Source organism: Scyliorhinus canicula, chromosome 21 (assembly GCF_902713615.1).
Source record: "Scyliorhinus canicula chromosome 21, sScyCan1.1, whole genome shotgun sequence".
Classification (NCBI taxonomy): Eukaryota; Metazoa; Chordata; class Chondrichthyes; order Carcharhiniformes; family Scyliorhinidae; genus Scyliorhinus; species Scyliorhinus canicula.
The window spans coordinates 15,928,967-15,950,463 of NC_052166.1; the positions used below are offsets into that span (position 1 = coordinate 15,928,967).

General features: G+C 50.6%; 1 protein-coding gene across 2 annotated transcripts in view; it reads right to left on the bottom strand.

Moving 5' to 3' along the window:
- Positions 1-268: 268 nt before the first annotated feature.
- Positions 269-21,497, bottom strand: part of sapcd2 (suppressor APC domain containing 2) — a 31,064-nt gene continuing 9,835 nt past the window's right edge. The window contains exons 4-7 of one of the 2 annotated variants that reach the window (XM_038781751.1): positions 19,802-19,948; positions 9,611-9,712; positions 7,305-7,388; positions 269-988 (exon numbers count right to left, since the gene is read on the bottom strand). In XM_038781751.1, coding sequence (XP_038637679.1) covers positions 860-988; positions 7,305-7,388; positions 9,611-9,712; positions 19,802-19,948 — 462 coding nt within the window. In that variant the 3' untranslated portion in view covers positions 269-859. Of the gene's footprint in view, positions 989-7,262; positions 7,389-9,610; positions 9,713-19,801; positions 19,949-21,497 lie in introns of both variants that reach the window. The other variant, XM_038781750.1, reaches the window with a different exon arrangement.

Below are 21,497 nucleotides of genomic sequence, written 5' to 3' on the forward strand. Positions count from 1 at the left end.
GACAATTTGTCCCCCCCCCTCCTCGGAGCTTCCACAGCCCTGCCCCCTCCTACAAGGTCACCCTGACACCCACACCACTGCCCTCTCCACAGAGCCGCACACCCTGGGCATTGCCCCACCACAGGGCAAAGTTCTCTCGTTACTGCACTTGATTCAATCTGGATTCTGACATTCCAGACCTGACAGGAACATGAATCCAGGCACCTCTGGCACCAAAGCTGGAAGCAGCGCGTTTCCACTGAGTACTTTATACTGACAAACACACAGAGATAGGAAGGGGAACTTTATTATCAATCAGATGATCATTACAATGGGATCTCCACCTGAAGTCTCTCCAACCAATGAGGAGATGGAGGTTTCGTCCAGTACCTTTTCTAACAACAATAACAAAATGTAAACTCAAAATGGGGGAGTGTATCGCGGCAGTGTTGTGACCACCTGCCTCAGAGAGAGAGAGAGAGAGAGAGAGGTAGAGGTAGAGAGAGGTAGAGAGAGGCTACAATGTGGAGACATTCAGAAATGTGCGTGTAAACAATGTCTGGGCTTCACAAAGACACAGAGCGAAAGAGAGAGGGATTGGATCACAGCCAATCTCCATTCCTCTCCTGTACCATGGACAGCCAGAACCTCCTTGTACCCTGTCAAACCAAATGTGGGGTTCAGCTTTGCTGGCCTTGTACAGAAGGCCCAGTCCAGGTGTGGACTGACAGTGAGGAGGGGGACTTGCCTGTAAAGTGCCGGCTGCTCTCAGTCCATCCGGACTAGCTGAAGCTGGAGTGAGTGAGGACGATTGTAGCTCAGGAGTGTCAGTCAGGCAGCTCTCTTGGCGGAAGCCCATACCCAGACAGAATTTGGGGTGTCAGATGAAAGTGGAGTCGAGCTGGCTGCTTTCGTGATGGTTGCGTGATCGAGCAGTAAAGAGCTGTTTGATGAGAGCTGACTTCTCCTGCTCCAGCTGAGTAATACGATCACTCTTGACACTCACCTCCTGCAACAAGACAAATGATTAGACCACAGCCAGAGCGTGCCGCCCCCCAGCTAGACGCAGACCGGAGCGCCCCGGCTAGACGCAGCCCGAGCGCCCCGGCTAGACGCAGCCCGAGCGCCCCAGCTAGACGCAGCCCGAGCGCCCCGGCTAGACGCAGCCCGAGCGCCCCGGCTAGACGCAGCCCGGAGCGCCCCGGCCAGACGCAGCCGGAGCGCCCCGGCCAGACGCAGCCGGAGCGCCCCGGCCAGACGCAGCCCGGAGCGCCCCGGCCAGACGCAGCCCGGAGCGCCCCGGCCAGACGCAGCCGGAGCGCCCCGGCCAGACGCAGCCCGGAGCGCCCCGGCCAGACGCAGCCCGGAGCGCCCCGGCCAGACGCAGCCCGGAGCGCCCCGGCCAGACGCAGCCCGGAGCGCCCCGGCCAGACGCAGCCCGGAGCGCCCCGGCCAGACGCAGCCCGGAGCGCCCCGGCCAGACGCAGCCCGGAGCGCCCCGGCCAGACGCAGCCCGGAGCGCCCCGGCTAGACACAGCCAGAGCGCCCCGGCTAGACACAGCCAGAGCGCCCCGGCTAGACACAGCCAGAGCGCCCCGGCTAGACACAGCCAGAGCGCCCCGGCTAGACACAGCCAGAGCGCCCCGGCTAGACACAGCCAGAGCGCCCCGGCTAGACACAGCCAGAGCGCCCCGGCTAGACACAGCCAGAGCGCCCCGGCTAGACGCAGCCAGAGCACCCCGGCTCCCCACCGTCATCTCCCTCCACCTATCACATCAACCATCTCCTCTGTCTCTATTACCTCCACACTCAATTATTCCAACTCTCCAAAAACCCGCCTTACATATCCATAATCAGACTCCATAAACTTCAGCTGAACCAGAAAAGGGAAACTGGGAAATGAGGCGCCTGGTATCCAAAGGTCAATTATGAAGCAGTTACTGGAATTTGTTATTAAGGACAGAGCGACAGAACTATATAATTTGATCAGAGAGAGCGAGTGGATTTGTAACTCATGTCCGGTGAACCGTTCAAATTATTTTGAGGAAGTAAATGTTATGGTAAATAAAGGAATGTCTTAGAATGTTATTTATGTGGACTTCCAGAAGACATTCTACAAATTTCCATTTAGGAAACTGAACTCAAAAATGAGAATGGATAGAATTGGAGGCAGCCTGTTGGTTTGGATCAGGAATTGGTTCCCAGGTCAGGGCAGCACGGTGGCGCAGTGGGTTAGCACTGCTGCCTCACGGCGCTGAGGTCTCAGGTTCGATCCCGGCTCTGGGTCACTGTCCTTGTGGAGTTTGCACATTATCCCTGTGTTTGCGTTGGTTTTGCCCCCACAACCCAAAGATGTGCAGAGTAGGTGGATTGGCCACGTTAAATTGCCCCTTAATTGTAAAAAATGAATTGGGTACTCTAAATTTTAAAAAATGGAATTGGTTCCCCGATAGGAGACAGAGTGTAGGGTTAATGAGGATGTTCTCATGTAGGCAAGATGGGACTTGTGGTGTTCCCGAGATATCTGCACTGGAGCTGTAGGGTTTCACTGTATTTATAAACGATTTGTACGTCGGACTGGAGCATTGTCTGTTGATACAGAGAGTTCCCCGTCGCTACAGAGAGTTCCCTGTCAATACAGAGAGTTCCCCGTCGCTACAGAGAGTTCCCCGTCGCTACAGAGAGTTCCCCGTCGATAGAGAGAGTTCCCCGTCGATAGAGAGAGTTCCCCGTCGCTACAGAGAGTTCCCCGTCGCTACAGAGAGTTCCCCGTCGCTACAGAGAGTTCCCCGTCGCTACAGAGAGTTCCCCGTCGATAGAGAGAGTTCCCCGTCGCTACAGAGAGTTCCCCGTCGATAGAGAGAGTTCCCCGTCGCTACAGAGAGTTCCCCGTCGCTACAGAGAGTTCCCCGTCGCTACAGAGAGTTCCCCGTCGCTACAGAGAGTTCCCCGTCGCTACAGAGAGTTCCCCGTCGCTACAGAGAGTTCCCCGTCGCTACAGAGAGTTCCCCGTCGCTACAGAGAGTTCCCCGTCGCTACAGAGAGTTCCGTCGATACAGAGAGTTCCCCGTCGATACAGAGAGTTCCGTCGATATAGAGAGTTCCCCATCGATACAGAGAGTTCCGTCGATATAGAGAGTTCCCCGTCGCAACAGAGAGTTCTGTCGATACAGAGAGTTCCCCGTCGCTACAGAGAGTTCCCCGTCGCTACAGAGAGTTCCCCGTCGCTACAGAGAGTTCCCCGTCGCTACAGAGAGTTCCCCGTCGCTACAGAGAGTTCCCCGTCGATACAGAGAGTTCCGTCGCTACAGAGAGTTCGTCGATACAGAGAGTTCCCCGTCGCTACAGAGAGTTCCCCGTCGATACAGAGAGTTCCGTCGATACAGAGAGTTCCCCGTCGCTACAGAGAGTTCCCCGTCGCTACAGAGAGTTCCGTCGATACAGAGAGTTCCCCGTCGATACAGAGAGTTCCGTCGATATAGAGAGTTCCCCATCGATACAGAGAGTTCCGTCGATATAGAGAGTTCCCCGTCGCAACAGAGAGTTCTGTCGATACAGAGAGTTCCCCGTCGCTACAGAGAGTTCCCCGTCGCTACAGAGAGTTCCCCGTCGCTACAGAGAGTTCCCCGTCGCTACAGAGAGTTCCCCGTCGCTACAGAGAGTTCCCCGTCGATACAGAGAGTTCCGTCGCTACAGAGAGTTCGTCGATACAGAGAGTTCCCCGTCGCTACAGAGAGTTCCCCGTCGATACAGAGAGTTCCGTCGATACAGAGAGTTCCCCGTCGCTAGAGAGTTCCCCGTCGCTACAGAGAGTTCCCCGTCGCTACAGAGAGTTCCCCGTCGCTACAGAGAGTTCTCCGTCGCTACAGAGAGTTCTCCGTCGCTACAGAGAGTTCCCCGTCGCTACAGAGAGTTCCCCGTCGCTACAGAGAGTTCCCCGTCGCTACAGAGAGTTCCCCGTCGCTACAGAGAGTTCCCCGTCGCTACAGAGAGTTCCCCCTCGCTACAGAGAGTTCCCCGTCGCTACAGAGAGTTCCCCGTCGCTACAGAGAGTTCCCCGTCGCTACAGAGAGTTCCCCGTCGCTACAGAGAGTTCCCCGTCGCTGCAGAGAGTTCCCCGTCGCTGCAGAGAGTTCCCCGTCGCTGCAGAGAGTTCCCCGTCGATACAGAGAGTTCCCCGTCGATACAGAGAGTTCCGTCGATACAGAGAGTTCCGTCGATACAGAGAGTTCCGTCGATGCAGAGAGTTCCCCGTCGCTGCAGAGAGTTCCCCGTCGCTGCAGAGAGTTCCCCGTCGCTGCAGAGAGTTCCCCGTCGCTGCAGAGAGTTCCCCGTCGCTGCAGAGAGTTCCCCGTCGCTGCAGAGAGTTCCCCGTCGCTGCAGAGAGTTCCCCGTCGCTGCAGAGAGTTCCCCGTCGCTGCAGAGAGTTCCCCGTCGCTGCAGAGAGTTCCCCGTCGATACAGAGAGTTCCGTCGATACAGAGAGTTCTGTCGATTGGAGAGGGCGTCCTGCGGCAGCATAAGCTTAGGGGCACTGGTAACGGCACCATGGCCGCTCCCTCCCACGAGGTATACCACGAGCCCGGTGGTGGCGGCCACCCTCAAGATCTGGGGGCAGTGGAGGCGACACAGGGGGGAAGTGGGAGGTCTGATAGGGGCACCACTAAGAGGGAACCACAGATTTGCGCCGGGAAATACAGGAGGGGGATTCCAGAGCTGGCAGAGGGCGGGTATTAGACAACTGAGGGACTTGTTTATAGAGGGGAGGTTTGCGAGCTTGGGAGAGCTGGAGGAGAAATTTGGGCTCCCCCCGGGGAACACGTTCAGGTACCTCCAAGTGAAGGCATTTGCCAGACGACAGGTAGAGGGGTTCCCCGCGCTTCCCGACAGGGGGGTGAGTGATAGGGTGCTATCAGGGGTCTGGGTCGGGGAGGGGAAGATCTCGGACATCTATAAGATTATGCAGGAGGTGGAGGAGGTACCAGTAGTGGAGCTGAAAGATAAGTGGGAGTTAGAGCTGGGGGAACAGATAGAGGACGGGACATGGGCAGACGCCCTGGAGAGGGTCAACTCGTCGTCGTCATGTGCGAGACTAAGTCTCATTCAATTTAAGGTACTGCATAGAGCCCACATGACGGGGACAAGGATGAGTCGGTTTTTCGGGGGTGAAGACAGGTGTATTAGATGTTCGGGAAGCCCTGCGAATCATGCACATATGTTTTGGGCATGTCCGGCACTGGAGGAGTTCTGGAAGGGGGTGGCAGGGACGGTGTCGAGAGTGGTGGGGTCCAGGGTCAAGCCAGGATGGGGACTTGCGATCTTCGGGGTTGGGGTGGAACCGGGGGTACAGGAGGCGAGGGAGGCTGGAATATTGGCCTTTGCGTCCTTGGTGGCTCGGAGGAGGATCCTGATTCAGTGGAGGGACGAAAGGCCTCCGAGTGTTAACACCTGGTTAAACGACATGGCAAACTTCATCCAATTGGAAAGGATCAAATTCACCCTGAGAGGGTCGGTGCAGGGGTTTTCCAGGCGATGGCAACCCTTCCTAGACCTCTTGGATCAGAGATAGAAACTGAGGCCGTGACAGCAGCAACCCGGGAGGGGAGGGGAGGGCGGGGGGGGGGGGGGGGAGGGACAACGACGAAGGAAGTACGGTAGCGGTGGTGGCACGGGCAAGGCCTGCCCGAGGACGCTGTTAGAAATGATAAGTTGGTCTGACTGTCGGTTCGCCGGCGGGGGGGGGGGGGGGGGGGGGCGCGAGTAGGGGGTGGGGGGGACTTTTTTTGTTAAGTAGGGGGGTTTGACTTTGTTTTGTTATAATTTAAATGTAAATGTAGGGAGGGTTAAAATGTTTGTATTTTGAAAAATCTCTTCAATAAAAATTATTTAAAAAAAAAAGAGAGTTCTGTCGATACAGAGAGTTCCGTCGATACAGAGAGTTCCGTCGATACAGAGAGTTCCGTCGCTACAGAGAGTTCCCCGTCGCCACAGAGAGTTCCGTCGATACAGAGAGTTCCCCGTCGCTACAGAGAGTTCCCCGTCGCTACAGAGAGTTCCCCGTCGCTACAGAGAGTTCCCCGTCGCTACAGAGAGTTCCCCGTCGCTACAGAGAGTTCCCCGTCGCTACAGAGAGTTCCCCGTCGCTACAGAGAGTTCCCCGTCGCTACAGAGAGTTCCCCGTCGCTACAGAGAGTTCCCCGTCGCTACAGAGAGTTCCCCGTCGCCACAGAGAGTTCCGTCGATACAGAGAGTTCCGTCGCTACAGAGAGTTCCCCGTCGCTACAGAGAGTTCCGTCGATATAGAGAGTTCCGTCGATACAGAGAGTTCCGTCGATACAGAGAGTTCCGTCGATATAGAGAGTTGTCTATTGAAGTTTGTTGACAGCACTAAGTTAGGAGTCAGTAATTAGTGTGGACGAGAACAGCAGGTTACTAAAGGGACTGGGTCTAACTGTGGGAGCCGGAGTTTATTGTGTCAAAGTGTGAGCTCACCCATATTGGACAAAGAGTGATGGAGTGGGGAATTATTCTGAATGGGGAGAAGCTGGGAACTGTGGATGAGCAGTGATTTACAGGCTCAAGGAAAGAAATCACAAAAAGCAATTGAGCCGGTACAAAATTAATAATTGGAGAAGCTACGGGAATGTTAGCTTCGATCTCAATAGAGCTGCGATACACAGGGTGGAAGTTATGTCCCAGTTGTATAGAGCTCTGGTTTAAACCTCACCAATTCAGCAGCGACAAAAGTAATAATTAAAGAAGCTAATGGAGGGGGAGGAGCAGAACCTGAAATGAGAGCCAGGCCTATTCAGGGGGGACAGGGGGCAGTACCAGAGTGGGAATCATAGAATTTACAGTGTGCAGAAGGAGGCCATTCGGCCCGTCGAGTCTGCACTGGCCATTGGTAAGAGCACCCCATGTCTCCACCCCATCCCCATAACCCCACCCCCCAACCTTTTTGTTTTGGACACCAAGGGCAATTTAGCACGGCCAACCCACCTAACCTGCACATCTTTGGACTGTGGGAGGAAACCGGAGCACCCGGAGGAAATCCACACAGACACTGGGAGAACATACAGACTCGGCACAGATAGTGACCCATGCCGGTCTGTCCCCAAATGCTGTGAAGGCCGGAGGGCAGTTGGAGATTTCACATCAGAGGTTGATGGATGTTAATGAGGGTATAAAAGTACATGAGGCAAGATACTGACCCGCCCTAATCCAGCTGAAACGGATAGCAGCCTCAAGGGCTGAATGGCCCTCCTCCCGATCCTGACACTTTACCTGTGTGAGCTGTCGGTTTTGCTCTTTCAGCATGAGGACTACCTGTGGAGTGTTCCCGCGAGCCGGAATGCTGCATTGGGCATGGCAATCGTGTACATTTACTGCGGTGGACGATCTGGCCAGTCTCTGTGAAGCAGGAGATCAGTGTTTGAAACCACACAGACACTACAGAACCAGAGATTAATGTCAGCATCCAATCATCAGAGAGAAAGGGGAAAGCTGTCACAGGATCACACAAACTGGACAAGTCACACTTCCTACAACTTCCCAATTCACAAACAACAGCATGCTCATCAATCAAACACAACTGCAAGAAATTACAGACATTGTCCCTCTACACTGTCCCCATCAAACACTCCCAGGACAGGTACAGCACAGGGTTAGATACAGAGTAAAGCTCCCTCTACACTGTCCCCATCAAACACTCCCAGGACAGGTACAGCACGGGGTTAGATACAGAGTAAAGCTCCCTCTACATTGTCCCCATCAAACACTCCCAGGACAGGAACAGCACAGGGTTAGATACAGAGTAAAGCTCCCTCTACACTGTCCCCATCAAACACTCCCAGGACAGGTACAGCACGGGGTTAGATACAGAGTAAACCTCCCTCTACACTGTCCCCATCAAACACTCCCAGGACAGATACAGCACAGGGTTAGATACAGAGTAAAGCTCCCTCTACACTATCCCCATCAAACACTCCCAGGACAGGTAAAGCATGGGGTTAGATACAGAGTAAAGTTCCCTCTACACTATCCCCATCAAACAATCCCAGGACAGGTACAGCACGGGGTTAGATACAGAGTAAAGCTCCCTCTACACTGTCCCCATCAAACATTCCCAGGACAGGTACAGCACGGGGTTAGATACAGAGTAAAGCTCCCTCTACACTGTCCCCATCAAACATTCCCAGGACAGGTACAGCATGGGGTTAGATACAGAGTAAAGCTCCCTCTACACTGTCCCCATCAAACACTCCCAGGACAGGTACAGCACAGGGTTAAATACAGAGTAAAGCGTCCTCTACACTGTCCCCATCAAACACTCCCAGGACAGGTACAGCACGGGGTTAGATACAGAGTAAAGCTCCCTCTACACTGTCCCCATCAAACACTCCCAGGACAGGTACAGCACGGGGTTAGATACAGAGTAAAGCTCCCTCTACACTGTCCCCATCAAACACTCCCAGGACAGGTACAGCACGGGGTTAGGTACAGAGGAAAGCTCACCTTACCCTGTCCCATCCACCCAGTGCATCTCAAGAAAAGGAGAAAGAATGAATTCTTGCCGAGTATCTTAATCATAAACATGGAAGAACTATTTCCTGTTTAACCCAGTCTTTCAGCAACACTTAGAATGGAGGCTGGTCATCTAGGGGTGGGCTCCTTTCATCAGCATTTACCCACAGGGATCTGGACTGTGGTGAATGGACTAACATTCTCTATCGCATCTTTCACAAGCTCAGCAGCTTCTAAAGGTTCTGTAGCAGTGAATTATTTTTGCTGTTAGTCACTCTTCACACGCAGAAAACACAACATTCAATCGGTGGACAGCTATCTCCCACAGAACCTGGTGATTCAGGGATAAATATTGACCAGGACACGAGGGATAACTTGCCTGCCCTTCTTTGACATAATTCCACCGGGCAGGTGGGGGGTGTTCAGTTTTAACATTTCACCTGAGAGAGATTACAAATTCTTCACCAATCGGTCAGCACCGTCCCGCAGTGCGCGATTCGGTTCCTGGGCCCGGAGGTGTGGCGAATTGACCCATTGCTGGCACCAGCCGTCACCACAGTCACCGGGTACTTTGCTGTTGAGTGCTCTGCTCAACATGGGTGCGCGGCATTCCCAGGTGCACGACATTCCCAGGTGCACGCAGCGATTCTCTGACTCAAAAACTCGGGAGCTGAGGCGCCCAAAGCTTCGGTGTCAGTCGGACAAAAACGCCGAGTTCACACGGAAAAGTATCAGAGACCCACACAACCAACTGACAATAGCTCACTGAGGCAGGTCAGCACTGCTGTGATGCCTGTAGTAGTCAAATAGTTAGCCATCACTCCATCAGCTAGGCTGTCAGATGAAGAAAGGCTAAGTGGGCGAGGTGCACAAAGACACTGCAGCAGCTAAACTCAGCAGTAAAACCTCAGCACCCTGGGGGAGTGAGTAATTGGAAGTGGAGGGAGAGCTTTGCTGTGACACAGATACAGTCCATGCAGAGATAATCTGCGGCTCAGGGACAGAGCACCGATCCAGGGATTGGTGATTGGGGGGTGTGGGGGTGGGTGGGTGGAGGGTCAGGGCGAGGGTGAGGTGGGGGTGGGGAGGATTATTTCACCAGAACTGACCTGAGCAGGGCAGGAAGTCAGGTCAGCAAGGCAGCGTTTCACTTCCTGCAGCTTGGACAGTAGTTGCTCCAATCGTACCGTGTTTCCTTCAGCATCGGCGTCCTGCAGGAGGAGATGAAAACAAAAATGATCACTGCTCAGCACTCACCTCCTCAATCCACAACTCAAGATTCAGCTCTTAGCAGACAAACACCAAACTCGGCCTGAACACAATCCATCACACCCTACAGTGGGCAGCACAAGTGATTCGCACTGTGGCTTCACAGCGCCACGGTCCCAGGTTCGATTCCCTGCTGGGTCACTGTCTGTGTGGTGTCTGCACGTTCTACCCGTGTCTGCGCGGGTTTCCTCCGGGTGCTCCGGTTTCCTCCCACAGTCCAAAGACGTGCGGGTTAGGTGGATTGGCCATGCTAAATTGTCTTTAGTGACCAAAAAAAAAGGTTAGATGGGGTTACGGGGATAGGGTGGGAGTGAGGGCTTAAGTGGGTCGGTGCAGACTCGATGGGCCAAATGGCCTCCTTCTGCACTGTATGTTCTATGTAAACTATGTACACCGAGGAGCAGTAACCATGCAAACACTCCACGGACAACACCAACTTCCATTGTCAGGGCAATGGGCACAGCGAGGACAATGGCACATGACCTCTGGGGGGCGGTTAGCTCAGATGGTTGGAGGGCTGGTTCTTGATGAGGAGGGAGGCCAACAGCTCAGGTTCAATTCCGACTGAGGTTATCCATGAAGACCCCTTCTCATCCTCGCCTGAGGTGTGGTCACCCTCAGGTAAGCTGTCAAAAGGGAGAGCAGCCTCTGGTCCTCCAATCTGTGACAACTGTTATTTCTTTCACCTCCCAGGCACCCAGAATGAGCATAAACACTCCCAGGACAGGTACAGCACAGGGTCAGATTCAGAGTAAAGCATCCTCTACACTGTCTCATCAAACACTCCCAGGACAGGTACAGCACGGGGTTAGATAGAGAGTAAAGCTCCCTCTACACTGTCCCCATCAAACACTCCCAGGACAGGTACAGCACGTGGTTAGATACAGAGTAAAGCTCCCTCTACACTGTCCCCATCAAACACTCCCAGGACAGGTACAGCACGGGGTTAGATACAGAGTAAAGCTCCCTCTACACTGTCCCATCAAACACTCCCAGGACAGGTACAGCACGGGGTTAGATACAGAGTAAAGCTCCCTCCACACTGTCCCCATCAAACACTCCCAGGACAGGTACGGCACAGGGTTAGTTACAGAGTAAAGCTCCCTCTACACTGTCCCCATCAAACACTCCCAGGACAGGTACAGCACGGGGTTAGATACAGAGTAAAGCTCCCTCCACACTGTCCCCATCAAACACTCCCAGGACAGGTACAGCACGGGGTTAGATACAGAGTAAAGCTCCCTCCACACTGTCCCCATCAAACACTCCCAGGACAGGTACAGCACGGGGTTAGATACAGAGTAAAGCTCCCTCCACACTGTCCCCATCAAACACTCCCAGGACAGGTACGGCACAGGGTTAGATACAGAGTAAAGCTCCCTCTACACTGTCCCCATCAAACACTCCCAGGACAGGTACAGCACGGGGTTAGATACAGAGTAAAGCTCTCTCTACACTGTCCCCATCAAACACTCCCAGGACAGGTACAGCACGGGGTTAGATACAGAGTAAAGCTCCCTCTACACTGTCCCCATCAAACACTCCCAGGACAGGTACAGCACGGGGTTAGATACAGAGTAAAGCTCCCCCTACACTGTCCCCATTACACCCTCCTAGGACAGGTACAGCTCGGGGTTAGATACAGAGTAAAGCTCCCTCTACACTGTCCCCATCAAACACTCCCAGGACAGGTACAGCACGGGGTTAGATACAGAGTAAAGCTCCCTCTACACTGTCCCCATCAAAGACTCCCAGGACCGTTCAGGAGAATTTTCTCCATCAACGTGTCTCCGGCCCAGTGAGAAAAGAAGATTTCGGGATCTGGTTCTGGGGAATGTAGTGGATCAAATAGATTAAATGTCAGTGGGGAAAACACCTCAGGGACGGTTTGTTTTAGTTTAGGTTGGCTCTGTAAAGGACAAGGATAAATGATTCCTTGGGTCAGAGCCAATGTCAATGGGATGAGGACGTATTTTACCCAATTAAACTGGAATCAAAGATTGATGTGCTGTCCTTATAAAAAAAAAAGATTACTTGGGTACAGTCGAGGAATATTGCGGTGAGGGAGGTAGGGCAATCAAATCCAGAGTTCTCTGGATGACGTGAGAGACTGCGGTGGAACAGGAAAGGTGCATAGAACAGATGTCAAGATGAGAACAGAGGTGAAACCAGTCTGGTTATAGAAGGTTCAGAGGGGAGACAAGAAAGGTAAATGGAATTGAGAAGCAAAGTGATAGTATGGGAAGAGACTGGCAGCTGACATAAAAATGGATTGAAGAGTTTTCTGTCAATATTTCAATAGTAACAGGATCGTCAGAGGTGGCGTGTGGCTGATTATGGACTAAAAAAGGAAGAATGTTGGAGGCATTAAAAGAATGCTTTGTGTCTGTCTTATTCAGGAAGATGCTGCTGAAGGCGGAGTGACTGAGGAGGCAGCTGAGACACTGGATGGACAAAGTTAGTTGCGGCTTTCAGAGGATTGGATAATTGCCTAAAGGGAAAAACTGCTGAGCCACTGGGGAAGGGGGGGGGGGGGGGGGGGGTGATTAACCAAGATGCTCTTGAAGAGAGACAGCATGGACATGAAGAGCTGAATGGCCTCCTCTTGCTGCAAAAATGTAGTTTCAGTACCAGTTAGATAAAGATTAAAGTTACGTTCAGACTACACTGCGGCCCGATGTCACAGTGGTTAGCACTGCTGCCTCACAGGGACCCGGGTTCAATTCTGACCTTGAGTGACCGGCTGTGTGGACTCTAGCATATTCTCCGGTCATTCTGAATGTGCGGAGTCTGCACGTTCTCCCCGTGTGTTTCCTCCGGGTGCTCCGGTTTCCTCCCACAGTCCAAAGATGTGCAGGTTAGGTGGATTGACCATGGTCAATTGCCATCCGTGTCCAAAAAAAGGTTAGTATGGTTACTGGGTTACGGGGATAAGGTGAAGGTGTGGGCTTCACCTTCAGTGACCAAAGCCAGCAATCGAACCTGGGACCCTGGAGCTGAAACAACAGTGCTAACCACTGTGCTACAGTGCCACCATGCTAAATTGCCCCACAAGTGTCGAAAGGTTAGATGGAGTTACTGGGTTACGTAGATAGGGTGGGGAAATGGGCCTGGGTGGGGTGCTCTTTCGGATGGTCGGTGCAGATTCAATGGGCTGAATGACCTCCTTCTGCACTTTGGGATTCTATCCTAACATAATGGCAAAATAACAGCATAGTCCTCAGCAAGACCGAGATAAAAGGTCCAATCAGGCCAATAGCTGAAGTTTACAAACTTTCTAATATTGGAAGGGAGCCTGTGGAAAACAATAAAATAAATCACAAAATGTCTAAAAATAAAAATGTAGAATAACCCATAGGAAATTTCAACTACCCAAAAATTGGCCAGAAGAGCTTGGCGAAAGGGATAAATGAACACAGTTCCTACAACGTGCACAGGAATCCTATCTAACCCAGAATGCAAAAAGCCCCGAATGGGAGAATTTGCTACTGGATCAAGTAATGGGGAATAAATCAAAGCAGATTAGAGAAGTAAAAGTTGGGGAACATCTAGACAACAGTGACCATAATATAATACGGATAGAAGATATAAATTGATAAGAGATTGGACGCAAACTAGTTTTGCGAAGGTCTGAGAATAGAAGTTGAGGAAACAATATTGACAAGAATTGACAAAGAAAGGGCAGCACGGTGGCTCAGTGGTTAGCACTGCTGCTTCACAGCTCCAGGGTCCCAGGTTTGATTCCATGCTGGGTCACTGTCTATGCGGAGTCTGCACATTCTCCCCGTGTCTGCGTGGGTTTCCTCCGGGTGCTCCGGTTTCCTCCCACAGTCAAAAGATGTGCAGGTTAGGTGGATTGGTCTTGCTAAATTGCCCTTAATGTCCAAACAGAAGGTTGGGTTACGGGGATAGGGTGGAGGTGTAGGCTTAGCTAGGGTGCTCTTTCCAAGGGCTGTACAGACTCAATGGGCCGAATGGCCTCCTTCTGCGCTGTAAATTCTATCTATCCATGAACAATAGGAGACTGTCCAGGAAAGATATATTCTGCTCAAAACAAAATAAGAACAAGCTACGTACGACTGAGACACGGCGAGTGAATAAATGACTTGAGAAAAATCAAGGCCAAGGCAAGAGAAACTTACAAGACATAGGTGGAAAGAAGCGGGGTACGACAAGCAGGAACACAAGAGTTTAGGAGAAAAGTGAAAAATAGATAATTGGCAAAGTGAAGAGAAACGACAAAATTAATTTATCAAAGAATATTAAACAAAACATTAAAATATTCTAGATCAATTCAAATAAGTAAGGATGGGAATGGGGCACTCAGACACGAACAGGATAAAATCATTGGTAGCGGTGGCGGCATGATGGCACAGTGGTTAGCACTGATGCCTCACAGCGCCAGGGATCTGGGTTCAGTCTGGCCTCGGGCCACTGTCTGTGTGGAGTTAGCACGTTCTCCCCGTGTGTGCGTGGGTTTCCTCCGGGTGCTCAGGTTTCCTCCCACAGTCCAAAGATATGCAGGTTAGGTAGGATTAGCCTGAGCAACTCGTCACGGGGCTCTGGGGATACGGCGGGGGAGTGGGGCTAGGTAGGGTGCTCTTTCGGAGGGTAGGTGTGGACCTGCTGGGCGAACAGACTCCTCCTGCACCGTAGGGGTTCCATGAAATATTAATTTGCTTCAGCATTTAGCAGGGAGGCAGATTAGGGGGACATGGCATCAGAAGACAAAATTAGAAATGAAATCATCACATTTAAAATGAGACGAGGAGAATTATTGAATTAAATTTTTGAACTCAGTGGATAAAACCCCCGAACCAGATAGAACACCTCTGTACCTTCTGAAATAAAGTAGGGAAGGCATAGCAGGGACACAGCTACGTATAAGGTGCAGTACCAGAGGAGTGGCAGATAGTAAACTTTGACAACAATTTAACAACACATTGTCGGGGGAACTGGAGACCAGTCAGCTTCACATTGATGTGGGGAAGATAATGGAATATTGACTAAAGGAAAAAGTAGAAATATAGCCCAAACCAAATATTATGCTGTAAAGTTGACGCTAATTTCAAAAAGGAAAGTCTTACTTGACCAATCTCATCTGAATTCTTGGAGGATGTAATAGGGAGTAAACAGAAATTAGGTAAACCGAAGGCTACAAAAGGCTTTTGATGAGGTACCACATAATGAATAAAGTCAGGACGTACGGAATCAGGGGACAAATGGTAGAATAGCTGACCTGGAAGTGCAAAAGGCAGAGAATGAGGGTAAAGGGTGTTTGGAGCAGATGTCTGCGTTGGAACTGCTCATTTCCAACAACAATTTAGATTTAGATAGGAATAAAATAAGAAAAATCACAATTTTGAAATTTGCCAATGACACTAATTTAAGACAGTAAGAAGTCTTACAACACCAGGTTAAAGTCCAACAGGTTTGTTTCAAACACGAGCTTTCGGAGCACGGCTCCTTCTTCATTCACCTGAAGAAGGAGCCGTGCTCCGAAAGCTCGTGTTTGAAACAAACCTGTTGGACTTTAACCTGGTGTTGTAAGACTTCTTACTGTGCTCACCCCAGTCCAACGCCGGCATCTCCACATCATGACTAATTTAAGAGGGTGGTCAACGCTGAGAAGACCTGCCACAAATGACAAAAAGTCATCAATGTACTTGAAAATGGGAATACGATTGGAAAATAAATGTCAACATCCTTTTTGTTTTATTAAGGGGCAATTTAGCATGGCCACATTTTTGGCTTGTGGGGGTGAGACCCACGCAGACATGGATAGAGTATGCAAACTCCACACGGATAGTGACCTGGGTCCGGGATCGAACCCGGGTCCTCAGCGCTGTGAGACAGCAGCACCACCGTGCCACCCCTAAATGTCACCTTCCTAAGCAGAGGTATTCGGGACAGCACTGTAGCGCAGTAGTTGGCACTGTGGTTTCACGGCGCCAGGGACCCGGGTTCGATTCCCAGCTTGGGTCACTGTCTGTGCGGAGTCTGCACGTTCTCTCGTGTCGGAGTAGGTTTCCTCCGGGTGCTCCGGTTTCCTCCCACAAGTCTCGAAAGACGTGCTGTTAGGTGAATTGGACATTCTGAATTCTCCCTCGGTGTACCTGAACAGGTGCCGGAATGTAGTGACTAGGGGATTTTCACAGTAACTCCATTGCATTGTTAATGTAAGCCTGCTTGTGACATTAGTGACATTAATGAAGTTGATTATTATGACTAGAACTTGTCAAGAGGAATTAGTATGTCAAATGGAAGAATCTAAATGGGCTGGGGAAGAGAAGGGATCGGGGGGTACGAATGCACAAATCACTAAAAGTTGCAATGAGGATCATTAAAACCATAACTAAAGCAAACTAAGAACCAGGGTTTATGGGCAGTACAGTGGCTCAGTGGTTAGCACTGCTGCCTCACAGCACCAAGGCCCCAGGTTCGATCCCGGCTCTGGGTCACTGTCCGTGTGGAGTTTGCACATTCTCCCAGTGTTTGCGTGGGTTTAGAACATAGAACATAGAACAGTACAGCACAGAACAGGCCCTTCGGCCCTCAATGTTGTGCCGAGCCATGATCACCCTACTCAAACTCACGTATCCACCCTATACCCGTAACCCAACAACCCCCCCCTTAACCTTACTTTTTTTATTAGGACATTACGGGCAATTTAGCATGGCCAATCCACCTAACCCGCACATCTTTGGACTGTGGGAGGAAACCGGAGCACCCGGAGGAAACCCACGCACACAGGGGGAGGACGTGCAGACTCCACACAGGCAGTGACCCAGCCGGGAATCGAACCTGGGACCCTGGAGCTGTGAAGCATTTATGCTAACCACCATGCTACCCTGCTGCCACAACCCAACCCACAACCCAAAGATATGCAGGCTAGGTGTATTGGCCTGCTAAATTACCCCTTAATTGGAAAAAATGAATTGGGTACGCTAATTGTATTTTAAAAAAAGAACCAGGGTTTATTTTGTGAGAAATAGTATTCATTTAAAAGTAAGGTCACGCTAAACTTGTATTTAACCTAGGTTACAATAGACTTGGGAGTACGATGCACAGTTCTGGCCACTATAAAGGATATAGAAGCACTGGGGGAGGTAGTTACTGGACTATTAATCCAGAGGCCCAGGATTAGTGCCCTGAGGATATGGGTTCAAACCCATCGCAGCAGCGGAATAATCTCGTATTTGGCTATTTGAATCACTCTTGCCTAGACACCATCAATATCTCTTTACAATTCTATGCTTTAAATACTTAAATTCAATAAAATTATCTAGAATTGAAAGCTGATCTCAGTAATGGTGCTGTGAAACTATCACCGACTGTTGTAAAACCCCATCTGGTTCCTAGAATTGAAGGCAACGATTAGGGAGTAATGGCAAAAAGTCTCAGACCATTCTGAGGTTGACAAAATATTTGTTATCCAAAGACATTGAGGAATACGTGGCAAAGGCAAGTATATCAGCCATGATCTTATTGAATGGTGGATGGGGTCCTCATGTTCCTATGTTTTGTTACACCTATGAAGAAAAGGAAAGGTCTCCTTTTCTCAAAAAGCTACGGCCGAGGGGTGATGTAATGAGTTATTTTAAAGTTACGGAAATAGACACAAGTGGTTTGAATTATAGGATAGAGGACACCAGTCATCCAAAATTCAAAATGAGATTTACATAAATGAGTTGGAAGAAGGGGCTTGAGGTATGGCTGCTAAATTTGCTGACAACAGGTAGGGAAGTAACTTGAGAAAAAGGTTGGTTATAAAGGGAGATAGAGGGGTGAAGTGAGTGTGCTGTAATGAAGGTAGGATTTTGGATATACTGTTTTGCAAGTATTTGGTGAAGTAAAGGGTTAAAAGCCTGGGTCAGAGTGTGTTTGACTGCTGCAGTCATGTTTCTAAAGTAATCTTGGTTTGAAAGACAACAAAGCTTTTTGGAGCCTGAGGTACACTTAACCATCGTAAAAACTTGGGATGATGCAATTATGCTTTGATTAAGGGGATTCCCTGAGAGGTCATTATCGAGTGAGATGATGTAATTGCTGGATGGAACTAAGGCATCAGGCATTTTGAGAAAGCATTTTTCAGGTCTGATCTGGCTGAAGCGGAGAGCAAGTAAGGCAGTTTGTTCTCACTGTGGATTAGTTAAAAGAGATTAACGGTATTTAAAGCAGTGCCGACTGGTCAGACCGGAGTCAGATCTATTTGTTAAAGCATTGTCAAGAGATCTGCTTCTCAAAGAGTAACTCTGTAAAGCAAGTATTCCTCTGTGCCATTGGCATTTAAGGTGGATAGAGAGCGGAGATGGTCTATTTTCTTGTTGTTTAAATGTGAATAAAGAGAGCAATTAAGGGTATTATATTGAGTGTTGAGTAGTATTGTTTTGAGTAGTATTGTTTAAGGGGTAATTGTAAGCTACTTTCTGGTGTGATGTTAAAGATTTTAATACTGTATCAGCAATAAGGTTTGTTTTAATGTCCATATCCCTATTTTCAGTGAAATCACTCCTGGAGTGAGGTATCTTTTCCTCACCGCCTTACAAAATTAAAATTAAATATTGGGGATTCTGTCCAGTTCCAGGATCGTAATAGGGCAAAAATCTGGCAAATGGAGTACGATGTGGGAAAATGTCCATTTTTGCAGGAAGAATACAAAAAGCATATAATCTAAACGGTGAGAGATTGCAGTGCTCTGAGATGCAAGAGGGATCTGGGTGCCCGAGCGCATGAATCACTAAACATTAAACCTAACATTTATAAGGGAGAACTTAGAACGGGCAATCAACTAAACCTGCACATCTTTGGACTGTGGGAGGGAACCCTCGCAGACACAAGGAGAACATGCAAACTCCAGAAAGACAGTCACCCAAGGCCAGAATTGAACCCAGGTCCCTGGCGCTGTGAGGCAGCAGTGCTAGCCATTGTGCCACCATGCCGCCCATCTGGAGTATTGTGTACAGTATTGGTCTCCTTATTCAAGGAAATATATAAATGCGTTCAAAGGCATTCATAGAAGGTTTACTAATCGGGATTGGGGGGGGGGGGGGGGGGGGGGGTTCGCTCAGTTGGCTGGTTAGCTGGCTTCTGATGCAGAATGAGGCCAACAGTGTGGGTTCAATCCCCGTACCGGCTGAGGTATTTCAACCTTGACCCTCACCGGAGGCGTGTTGACCCTCAGGTAAATCACCACCAATCGGCTCTCCCTCTCATGGGGGAAAGCAGCCTATGGTCATCTGGGACTTTGGCGGCTTTACTTTCTTTGACTGATACCAGGGAAGGGTGGGTTGTCTTGTGAGTCAGAGGCGATTTGATTGAAACCTTTAAGATGCTGAGGGGTACTGATAGGATGGATGCGGAGAGGATGTTTCCTCTTGTCCGAGAATCTAGAACCAGAGGGTCACTGTTTAAAAATGAGGTGTCACCCATTTAAAATGGAAATGAGGAGATTTCTCCCACAGGAGAGGGAGTCTCTGGAACTCTCTTCCTCAAAAGGCAGTGGAAGCAGAATCTTTAAATACTTTTAAGGCAGAACTGGATAGAGTTTTAACTAACAAGAGGGTGAAAGGTTATCAGGGATCAGCAGGAATGTGGAGTTGAGGTCACAATCAGATCAGAATGATCTTATCGAATGGCGGAGCAGGCTCGAGGGGCCGAGTGGCCTGGTGCTCTGAGCTCAAACATTCGTATGTAGAATTTAGGAGAAACCACTTTATGCGAAGAACGGTGAGAATGTGTAACCCACTCCCACAGGGAGCAGCTGAAGTGAATATTATTGATGTATTTAAGGGAGGATACAGAAGGGAGGAGGGTTACGATGATAGATTTAGAGAAGGATGGGGAGAGGAGAAAAAAAACCACATAAACACATCTCAAACCAGCAGAATGATTTGCTAATTGTACTCAAAGCAGAAAATAGATTCCTTAAAGTTTATACAAAGAGCAGGAAATGTGCCAGGAGTTTGGCTTGTGAATCAGCTCGCCTTCAGTCACTGCATAGAGATCAGTCTCTCCCAGGACCTACTCACACTGCCAGCGGCTGACTTGCTGATGTTCCTCTGGCGCTCCTGGGTTTCCTGGATCTGTTGGATGTACCAGCCTCGGGCAGAATCCACCATCTCTAGACCCTGCAGCAAGGCATCCTTCTCCCGCTCCAGCTCCTTCATGCACTTGAGCTGCAGAAAAATCAAAACAGTGTCAGGAATATTTTTTTTTAAATAATCTTTATTCTCACAAGTAAGTAATGAAGTTACTGTGAAAAGCCCCTAGTCGCCACATTCCGGCGCCTCTTCAGATACACAGGCAGAATTCAGAATGTCCAAATTACCTAACAGCACATCTTTTGGGACTTGTGGGAGGAAACCCACGCAGCCACGGGGAGAACGTGCAGATTCCGCAAACAGTGACCCGAGCCGGGAATTGAACATGGGACCTTGGAGCTGTGAAGCAACAGTGCTAACCACTGTGCTACCATGCCGCCTTTAACTGGCCAATCACAGCACAAGAACCGTACCGCAAACCAGCCAATGACAGCACAGGAACCGTACCACAAACCAGCCAATCACAGCACAGGAACCGTACCGCAAACCCGCCAATTACAGCAGAGTATTAAATGAAAATAAAATATCTGTCAGTTATGCGACAGGGACACTGAATGAATATAGCCACACATTCGTATAGAACCTTTCACATTCCCTGCAAGGGGCTGGAAAGGGGAGGCCCCAGGGGGTTGCCCTGGCTGGAAGTGAAGAACACCAGGGCACAGTCTCAGGATTATGGGCTGATTGTTTCAGATTGAAATGAGGAGAAATGTCTTCACTCAGTCGTTTTGGAATTCTCGGTCACAGAGGGTAGCTGAATATAGCTGTATTCTCGGCTGGGATGGACAGATTTGTCATCTCTCAGAGGAACAGGGGATATGGGGGTCCGGTGGGAAAGTGAATTGAGGCAGACAATGAGCCACAATCATATTGAATAGCAGAGCAGGCTCGAGGCCTGTCCCTGCAACTATTTATTATGACATCCCAAATTCTTTAACAACCAATTTTGTGCTGCAAGTGTAACAAACATTGGGCGGAATTCTCCCCTCCCCACGCGGCGTGGGAGAATCGTGGGAGGGCCTCCCGACATTTTTTACACCCCCCTGGCGCCCCCAGTGATCCCCCCACCCCCCCCCCGGCTCGGAAAAATCGCCGCTCGCCGACGGCGATTCTCCAAGCCCGATGGGCCGAGTGGCCGGCCCTTCACGCCCGTTTCACCACGGCAGCAACCACACCTGGTCGCTGCATTCATGAAACGGGCACCAGATGCCCGTTTGGGGCATCTAGGGGCCCGATTTGGATTGGAGCACCGCGACTGTGAGGGGACAGGCCCGCGATTGGTGCCCACCGATCGTCAGGCCAGCGTCCAAAACGTACGCACTCTTTCCCCTCCGCCACCCGGCAAGATGAAGCCGCCACGTCTTGCCGGGCGGTGGTGGAGAAAGACAGCCACCGCGCATGCGCGGGTTTGTGCCGTCTGCGCGATGAAGTCATCCGCGCATGCGCGGATTGGAACCGGCAACCCACGCATGCGTGGATGACTTCACATTCTCGGCGCGACAAGGTCACGGCCCTGAAAGACGGAGGCCCGCACCTAGCCCCCCCCGGGTGGGGGTGAATTAGGTGCGGGGAGCGGGCTCCGAGGCCGCCTTGAACCTCGGCCGAGTTCACGACGGCCTTCACG